The 10,739-nt window shown below is 29.9% G+C and overlaps 1 protein-coding gene across 1 annotated transcript; it reads left to right on the forward strand.

Moving 5' to 3' along the window:
- Positions 1-285: 285 nt before the first annotated feature.
- On the forward strand, positions 286-10,534 carry Khc (kinesin heavy chain). Its single transcript, XM_070639344.1, has 7 exons — positions 286-585; positions 1,974-2,433; positions 2,490-4,125; positions 4,186-4,287; positions 7,765-8,222; positions 8,284-8,385; positions 8,655-10,534. Exons 1-7 carry the CDS (start codon positions 436-438, stop codon positions 8,669-8,671), a joined length of 2,925 nt encoding a protein of 974 aa, XP_070495445.1. The 5' UTR covers positions 286-435; the 3' UTR covers positions 8,672-10,534.
- The last annotated feature ends 205 nt before the right edge of the window (positions 10,535-10,739 follow it).

Below are 10,739 nucleotides of genomic sequence, written 5' to 3' on the forward strand. Positions count from 1 at the left end.
GTAATTGAGCGATGGACCCCAGTTTGTTTTGTTTAGTCTGAACAGAAAATATGAGAATTTTAGAAACTTTTTTAATCACTGATTTTCGCATGAAATCAAATATATTTTTCACAGTTTACTAAGTTAATTTAATCAAATTTTCACATTAAATATATTTTTCATAAAAAGCTGCGACAAAAATCCACAAAAATAAATAAAAAGTGATAATAAGCATAACGTACACAAAAAATTAAAAGTGCAAAGTTGAGTACGGTGCTTCACGGCTAATAACGCGATTTTCTCAATTCAGTTCCGTTTAACCGTTTATTGATTATTCAGAGAAAAAATCATAGTGGAAGAAAATTATTATTTTAAATCATTCAAATGTGTTTTTAGTGCATAAAAATCATCAAATCTTATTATTAACTTTGTTTTTGTATTAAGTGTTAGTGCAATATGTCCGCGGCAGATCGAGAAATTCCAGCTGAAGATTCAATTAAGGTAGTTTGTCGATTCAGGCCTCTCAATGATTCGGAGGAGAAAGCTGGCTCGAAATTCATCGTAAAGTTCCCACAAGGTTCCGAGGAGAACTGTATATCGATTGGGGTAAGTCCTTAACTATTTCTAATACAATTTTATGATTTTTCATAAAACACGGAAAAAATCTATAATGATAAATTTTCAAAGGAAATGAGTTTTGCTGAAAACGACTATGGCAGAAGCTTACATGTGAAGCAATTGATTGATTTTTCTTGCTATTTTCCCATCGGCACTTGACTTGTTTTCGCTCTTTTTGGATATTACATAATCATGTCATAAATTTACGACTCTATTCATTGCTTACATTACTATCATCAATTAAGAAAACAAACAAAATTGATGGGAGTGTAGCATTAAGGCATAAGTGATTATAGCAAAACACGAACATCTTCCATGTATCCATCTTGAATTTTCAGTCGATATGATTTCGTCTAAACGAAGAAAATTTTACGATTGAGGAAAATCCAATTCATTGATAATCTAATTTTCATTTACACATCAGTCATTGCCGAAATGTTTTTTCGCATCGTCATTAATTTCCTGCATTCTTAAAGTCATATTTTTGTTGAATGAAAGGAATAAAGTTCCACATCGCTCTATACTGTGACTCATTATGATACATTAAAGCAGGCAGGCAGAGACAAATCGATATTCCATGACGTCATTTTTCCATTTTTGTTTCACATCTTGCAAAAATTTATATGTAAAAATAAAAAGAGAGAACAACGGAACAAGTGAACACATAAATGTCTAATAAGAAGACACGAAAACGTGTAAATGCCATTTTCAGGCCATAAATGCTAATCCAATTTCAAAGGAAAAGCGACAAGGATCATCTTCCTTTTTGGAATGACTGGATGACCTTCAAATAGAATAAAGAATGGCATTGAGCTGAAAATTTGTCATTTTTCTCCTGTTACTGCTGAATACTTGAATTGAAATTAATATTGGAGACCGACCCACACTCGAGAATTTCTTCTTCCTATACACTGATCTAAATAAGACGTCTTACTTTATGCATAATTTTTTTTAGCGCATTTTTAGTACGAGAAATTATATTCGTAGTTCTTAACTTTGCAGCTGCTGTATTTGGTCCAGAAATTATGTTAGGTCATTAATCCTTCAAATTTATTATTCTGTGATATTTCCATAGTAAGCAAACAAATATGCGCTTTCTTTACTCAAAATCAACAAAGTCAGTCACTGACTTTAATAATATTTTGACAGAGCTTTACATTGCATACACATTTTTATGATGCTTCATAAACATTTATGAATTTTAACAGCAACTATAACTCATTCATTGCTTTTCCGTTCCTGCCGTTGTTATGGTTCAATTATTTTTCTTCTTCATTTATGTAACTTTATTCATGTTCCTCTATTATTTTTTTTTCTTTGCATTTCTATTTTCAACCGCATCAATTACCAACCAACCGAAATTTAATAAAAAATAGGGCAAAGTATATTTGTTTGATAAAGTATTCAAGCCGAATGCAACACAAGAGAAGGTTTACAGTGAAGCCGCAAAATCAATTGTCGCAGACGTCTTAGCTGGATATAATGGAACGATATTCGCTTACGGTCAAACTTCGTCGGGTAAAACGCACACGATGGAAGGCGTTATCGGTGATCCTGGAAAGCAGGGAATCATTCCACGTATTGTAAATGACATCTTCAATCACATCTATACAATGGAAATGAATTTAGAATTTCACATTAAAGTATCGTATTATGAAATTTATATGGATAAAATTAGAGACTTACTTGATGTCTCGAAAATAAATTTGAGTGTTCACGAGGATAAGAATCGTGTTCCATATGTGAAAGGTGCTACTGAAAGATTCGTCTCGAGTCCCGAGGAAGTTTTCGAAGTGATTGAGGAGGGAAAGTCTAATCGACATATTGCTGTAACAAGTAAGTTCCGAAAATCGTTGAATCTATTCATATCCCTAACTATCTTATTTCTTTAGACATGAACGAACATTCATCAAGATCCCACTCCGTATTTCTCATCAATGTAAAGCAAGAGAATCTTGAAAATCAAAAGAAACTTTCCGGTAAACTTTATCTTGTTGATTTGGCTGGTAGTGAGAAAGTATCAAAAACCGGTGCTGAAGGAACAGTCTTGGATGAAGCAAAGAACATCAATAAGTCATTGTCGGCTTTGGGTAATGTAATTAGTGCATTGGCTGATGGAAATAAAAGTCATATTCCTTATCGTGATTCCAAATTAACAAGAATTTTACAAGAGTCACTTGGTGGTAATGCTCGCACGACAATTGTCATTTGTTGCTCACCAGCAAGTTTTAATGAATCGGAAACTAAATCGACGTTAGATTTCGGTAGACGTGCTAAGACCGTTAAGAACGTTGTCTGTGTCAATGAGGAGCTTACAGCTGAAGAATGGAAGCGTCGTTATGAGCGCGAGAAGGAGAAGAATGGAAGACTTAAAGGAAAAGTTGAGAAATTGGAGGCTGAATTGGCAAGATGGCGTAATGGTGAGAAAGTTGATCTTAATGAGCAATTTAACATGGCAGAACCAATGGAAGCAAGTACACCGAATGTTGAAGCTGAAATGGTTCGTGAAGGTCCTGTTCCTGCAACACCAAGTGGTTTGGCATTGATTGGATCAATTTCAAATGATGAACGTGCACGTCTTGAAGCTGAACGTGAAACCTTATATCAGCAATTGGACGAAAAGGATGAAGAAATCAATCAACAATCACAATATGTTGAGAAGCTCAAAGAGCAAATTATGGATCAAGAGGAACTTATTTCAAATTCACGTCGTGATTATGAGAATTTGCAGATTGAGATGACTCGCATTCAACAAGAGAATGAAAGTGCAAAGGAAGAAGTTAAGGAGGTCCTTCAAGCATTAGAAGAGTTGGCTGTTAACTACGATCAGAAATCGCAAGAAATCGAAAATAAGAATAAAGAATTGGAGCAGGTTAATGATGAATTCCAACAAAAGCAATCAATGTTGAATACGACAACAACGGAACTCCAGCAGTTAAAGGACATGTCTAATCATCAAAAGAAACGAATCATCGATTTATTGGGTAATCTTTTGCGTGAGTTATCAGAAGTCGGTCAAGCTCTAAATACAGAAACGTCAACTGAATTGAAAATTAATGCCGACGCAAATATCAATAAGATTGAAGAAGAGTTTACAGTTGCACGTCTATACATCAGTAAAATGAAATCGGAAGCGAAGAATATCACACAACGTTGCAATAATTTGGAGACGCAACAACAAGCAACGACAAAGAAAATTAATGAAAGTGAGAAGGAACTGAGCGATTGTAGACTTTTGATCTCGCAACATGAGGCTCGTATGAAGTCACTCCAAGAGTCAATGCGTGAATTAGAGAATAAAAAGCGCACATTAGAAGAGAATATTGATTCATTGCATGAAGAATGTGCAAAATTGAAAGCAGCTGAGAAGTTGACATCTGTAAATGTTGAAGAAAAACAGAAAGCAGAACAGCTGCGCGTTGAATTCGTCGAACAGATGGATCAATTACGCGAAGCTCATACTAAACAAGTTGCAGATTTGAGAGATGAAATAGGCGCAAAACAAGAGCAAATTAATGAATTGAGAGAGTATGTATTGATGCTTAATATCTTAATTTAATGCTTATCTGTGAATTTTCTTTCTTATAGCACAACACAAAAGCTCACATTGGAGAATCAACAAATGTCGAACGAACACGAGAAGTTGAAGCAAGAAGAGGCCGAAAAATCAGCTCGTTTACAGGAACTCATGTATGTCAAATCACATAAAAATAACACAAAAATGACTAACGATATAATTAATACTAAATTGGCAACACCAAAAAAAATTTATAGTAGCAAAAAGAGTAACAAAAGAGATTCTAGGAACAATTGGAATGATGATAAGATCATCGACCATATATGTGATTATTATGATGAGTTACAGTACAATTACGAGTATTTTAATAAGGAAAATAATAATGATGATAGTAAATGTGAAAATATCACTGATTATTTACATTCCAATTTTGGTGGTGACAATAAATCCACAAATAGTAACAATTATCACAATAATTCCTTAAATCAATATTATAAATTAACAAAAATTCGTAAAGATATTTTAAATCGTAAATTAATTGATCATCGTGAACGACTCAAATGTGAAAAATTTAAATATAATACTGATAAGAGTTTAGTTACATCCATTTCGTCACTTGTTGAATCACTTACGATTCCAACATTCCATTTTCACCTCATTTTATCTCTAACAATGGTTCTTTTAACACATCAATGTCCACAGTATCTGCTTGTATTGTAAACAGTATGACATAAATATGGACACAATACTCAAAGGGATAGACAGTCTAGAATGATAAATGGATATAGCATCTTTTGATACTGTTAGACTTTTGATACACAAGTTATGAACTTGAATTTTGTGCCTACAAACCATTATTATCCATGCTCAGCACGGACATGTTTCTTTCATGCTCAAAGATCTTATACTTTAAGTTTTGCCTCCTCATAGACATTAAGTTACATTTTGTGTTCAGTTCCATTATTTAATTAAGATCTGAAATTGTGTTCAAAATTTGAATTAATTTAATTTTATTAAATCAGAGATTTCTATGACTTTGAGTTATTGTGCAGCATTTCCTGCTTATATGCGTATAAAGTATAAGCATAAGTAATGCAGAACGAATAATTACTGTGGATATATGACAGATTTGTGCATTAAGATTCTCAAAAACATTTCCTTAGTCTTAAAAAATAATTCATGACTCATTAAATCATTTCACTTTTAGAGCTTTACTATGTCTAGTCATTATTATCGAATATAAATCTAATCCTTAATTAAGTTCCTTTATATGCCATTGAAATTGCGTTAATGCTTCTAAATTTATGCTGCTTTTGAGAATCAAAATAACAGTAAATAATAATTATTTTCATTGTACCTGCGATAAATTTTTAATTGAAATTTTGTCAAAATTAATAACAATTAGTATTCAAGTCGCCGTTAGAGTATTAAACGGACAACTTATGCGCATTTTCCAAGAAATTAGTCTTGAGATTTCAATTTTAAAAATATAACGGTTAAAATATTTTTGAATTACAAAACCATACAATTTACCTTAAAACCATACAAATTCAAAACTTTTGTAAGGTTTTCAAACAGAGCTTTTGGTTTATTTTTGAATAAAGTCCGTTAAAAGTGAAATATGCATGAAAAATCTTGGAAAATTGACGCAAAAATGTGAATTAGGGAATAAAATAAATTAACAAAACTTAAAATTGGTTCAAAAAAATCGGCAAAAAAGCAAATAATTGAATTAATATTTGATTTACTGTGATATTTAATGTTAATAAATTTAAGGATGACGAAAACAAAGATAAAATCGTAATATTGATGATGAATTATGCTTTTTAAGTATTGTAACATAATGTATTAATCACACTTTGAATGATAACATGTTATAAAAAAGACTATAAATTCATTATTACACACATTTTAATGTATTTACTATCAGTTACATATTCATATTAATTAAATTAAATGAATTTGTAGTTGTATATTGAACATTTATGATTTATTCATTAATATATACCGCAAGAATGATCGCCATTCAGTTTGAAAATCGAAATTAATTGTTAAAAAAAAGTTTCTGGACACGCGGTGACTTTAAAAGAAATTTTAATTAATGGAATGAGTTAGTTGTTGTAATTAAGAGAACATGATGCTTCTAAAAATGAAAAATTCGATTTAATCGCTTTTTATTAATTCGTTAAAGCCTTAGGGATTAAAAGTCAAATTTGTTAAAAAGCCAGGAATCGCGATCATTGTTCGAATTATTTTTCAGTAGAATTTTCATTTTAATTTTTTCTAATTTATTTAAATACATTAATCCTGGCTGTATTATTGTGCTTATGATTTGCATTTTATCATTTTTCTCAAACAATTAAAAACACATCGCGATGCTTACAGAATAGAAAAAAATATTAATTAATTAAATTAATAACAAAAAAAAAATGAAAATTATGTAAATTCAATGTTGTAAAATGCAGTTGTAAATGAAAAAAATTATATTCAAAATACAGACAGAGAAAAAAGGTTATTTATGCTAAAAAAAAACAATTCAACATGTTCTCTTTTTAATGAATTAAATTAAATTCTATTCACTTTGATCAAATTTTACATTAATTCATCTCTTTTTTTTCTTGAGATTCTTTCTATTCTCTCTTTTTCTTTTTCAAAAAAAAAAATGTTTTACATTTTAATGCATTCTGAGTCAAACTGAATGGTAATCTTCATAATTATATTAATTTCAATGTGTTGCAAAAATCATACTTTATGCTCATTAAATTCATAAGTTCTTAATTTTTAAAACCTTACAATTACAAATGTAGATTTGTAGGGTTTTAAATGGGGATATGAAGGAAAATATTCAAAATATTTGTGAAATTCAATCAAATCAAAATACATGAAGGATGACTGAGGTCACAAACTAAACAAATTATTGATTTTGTAAATCCAAAGCTAAATGTTGACTGAGATTGTGTATGGAAAAGTCAAGTAGACTTCGTGTAAAATGTGAATGAGTCAATTTAAAGCTTTGATTCAAGCTCTAAAATGTCATAGCGTGCTTTACAAAGTTGTGCAATTTTTGAAGCTTTTTGTCACGATTTTCACTTTTAATGGCTTTAAAACTCGTCAAGTTTTGAATGTTTAACTGAAATTTTGATAAAAACCTAACTAACTTTCTTGACTTAATCTCAGATATCTGTATTATAATCTAACACTTCAGAATAGAACTAAACTGAAATAACAAATTGCCCAACAAATGGAATCATACATGAACTTGATTGAATTTCGCAATTACATTGGAAAATTTCCTTCAATCCACAATATTGATTTGCATTGAATTTATCAAGGTCGAATAAGCGGAAGCGAAATAAAGCCTTTGATAAATTCACTCGAAATCGCAAGTGATGATAGATTCATTTAAAAATGTTGACCATGACTACATACTAGATTACGTTAGCTTGTTAAAAATCATTTGTAGTATGACTTTTGATATCGAATTTATGATTGGATTAATTCTCCTGTTCCTTAGTTTAAGCTATTGATTAGTTCCTATCTCATAATGTCCAATTTATTCGATATTGAAAGTCCTTATTTTAATTAAATCATTAATTATTTTCCATTTAATTCCTTATTAATTACCAAAATCTTCTTTCCTCAACTTCCAGTTTAACAAACGAGAGACGCGAACAGGCCCGCAAAGATTTGAAAGGATTGGAAGATACAGTCTCAAAGGAGCTCCAAACTTTACACAATTTGCGCAAATTGTTCGTACAAGATTTGCAAGCTCGCATCAAGAAGTCTATTAATTCAGAAGATAGTGAAGATGATGGCGGTTCCTTAGCTCAAAAACAAAAGATTTCATTCTTAGAGAATAATTTGGAGCAATTGACGAAAGTTCATAAACAATTGGTTCGTGACAATGCAGATTTACGTTGTGAATTACCAAAATTAGAGAAGAGACTCAGAACGACAATGGAACGTGTAAAGGCTCTCGAGACAGCATTGAAGGAGGCTAAAGAAGGAGCAATGCGTGATCGTAAGAGATATCAATATGAGGTTGATAGAATTAAGGAAGCTGTGCGTCAAAAGAACTTGGCACGTCGAGGTCCTCAGGCCCAAATTGGTAAGACTTGCAGACTTGATAAATTATTATAGGATATTAATACATTTTGTTTAATTTACAGCAAAACCAATTCGTGCTGGACACGCACCAATTCCTCAAGGTATCAGAGCTGGTATGCCACAACAAGGACAGAAGATCCTCACAGATAATCTGAAAAAGAAAGGTGAGTTGCTGACTATGGATTTAATTTTAATCTTAGGATTTATTTTTAATCCTTGGATTAATTTAATACTGAGATGTTGTTATGTCCCAAATATAGAACTAATATTGAATGAATACAGTAAACAATGATCCAATCGTTTGTATTTATTCAGTAGGCTCTAATGAATCATGTCAACGTCTGTTTAATAATTTTGACTTTGATCCCATGATGTCATTTTGTTTTTGGCTATTACTAATCGTTTAATTTTATATTCTTCCTTCCTTTTACAGAACTCGAACAAAGTTGAATGAATTAAATCATCGTATATATTTATTAACAGATAGTAACAGCAAAGCAGTGAGGCAGTGCGTAATGGAAAAAAAAAAAAAACAAAAAAAAAAAATTATGAAAAAAATATAATATTTTTACTATATGAACTTGCTAACTTTATTGGGGCATTAGAATGTTTTTAGGACTTGATCATCAACAATGATTATTCATTCAGTTTAATTTATTGCTTCTTGTAGAAACAGTTTACATTTTTTTTTAAAAAAATCAAAAACGAAAGAATATGCTAAAGACAATTTAGCTTTTACTTCTTGTTCTCTTGAAGAATCAAAAACTATCCATATTCATCCTCTACTACTATTTTTGCTTAATGTAATTTTAGATAAAGTGAAAAATATTAAAATTTTTGATGATGATTCTCTTAATTGATACATAAAGAAAGAAGAATTCAACATTCATGTTCATTACTAAAAAATATTCTTAAAGTTTTAGGTTCAATATGACTATAATTAAAATAAAACTACAAAAAAAAATGTAAATGTGCATTACAGACATTAAATAGTATATTTTATACATTCACAAATATTTTTTATTAATTACAAACTACAAAGATTCAATATTAGAAGAAGATATGAGAATTAGAGTATGGAAAAGTTACTTAAACGATTTTCAATAGCTTCACTGCAATTTTACTTCCATGCTTAACTCCCTTTTTCTTCATCCAGTGAAATTTTTTGCATAAATTCAATTAATTGGGAGTTGATGAATGTTGGGATCTTTAATTTTGTTGGTTTGGTGAATTTTGGGAGTCATGTTGTGGATATCACCTTTGCTTGCTCTTGGGTATACTCTAGGATGCAATCTAAATTGTATTCTGGATGATTTGTGAATAAGAGCATCAGTTTGGATCAGAATACCTCATTTGTGCTCGAATAATATCAAAATATCAAAGCTTTTGGTTCCTAACAGCAGAAACTCAGATTCACCATCACCATCAGCTCCCATAACCAAATATATGATGAATGCTTTATCTTTTTAATGATAAAAAGTTTAAAAAATTATTAAAGAGGTTCTGATTGCAACATTTTCTCTATTAAATTACTAAGATTTAATATCACACACACAACAAAAACAACACAATTAATTATGCTTTATTTGTGATAATATGAAAGATAAATGAAAACATTTCTCCGCAAAAAAATGGATATGTACGCTTGGGAAATGATAAATCATGCTTATTTGTCTCTCATAAGGAAATAAAAAAATTAAATACATATGCATATATGCATTGATAGTGAAAATGTTCCAGCGCTAAAAAATTCAATTTAAAAGAATAAAAAAATTTTAATGGCTTGCCAAAAAATAATAAATGAACAGTGTGTTTCGAGGAATTTATGGCGCTAATAATAATATTATTTATCATTAAATCTGTCCAGTTAATTATTTTTGATTTGATAATAATTGTATTAACACATTATATCCCAAAAAAACGATGAATTTTTGAATTCTTTCATAATATAATTAAGTAGTTTTTATTAAATGAATTCATTTTCATAGATATTATTAAAAATTTTATCTATCCTCCCTTAGTTTAATTCCATTTATTGCTCCATCAATAATTTTCATAATTTTTTTATAATCCCCCCCATCCCCTTTTAAATTGTGCACCTCTCGAAATGGCATGATGTAGTAGATTTTTATGAGCACAATATGCAAAGAATGAAGCAGTTTATGCATACCATTTAATGGGTATTTGAAAAATAAGAATTAAAAAATATGAAAAAAATAACAATGAAAGAAAAAAAATATGAATGATAAAGAATGTTCGCAAAATTCATGATTTGAATTGATAATAAAAGTGAAATAATTTTTAATCTAGTAAAGGAAATCTTATTTTTATTAAATTGATTCCATTTTTCAGATTATTGACAATTTTAAACAATTTTTCATTTGATGTGTAAATGAAAAATAATTTGTATAGTTTTGATGTGTAGAATTGACTGTTGCAGAGTTTTAAAGTGTAAAAAGCTCATTGAAAGCTTTCATATGTAAAAATTAACAATTGTAGAGTTTTCATGTGTAAAATA

This window comes from Chironomus tepperi, unplaced genomic scaffold, assembly GCF_022539635.2.
Source record: "Chironomus tepperi strain 1889 unplaced genomic scaffold, CSIRO-AGI_Ctep_v1 contig_196, whole genome shotgun sequence".
NCBI lineage: Eukaryota > Metazoa > Arthropoda > Insecta > Diptera > Chironomidae > Chironomus > Chironomus tepperi.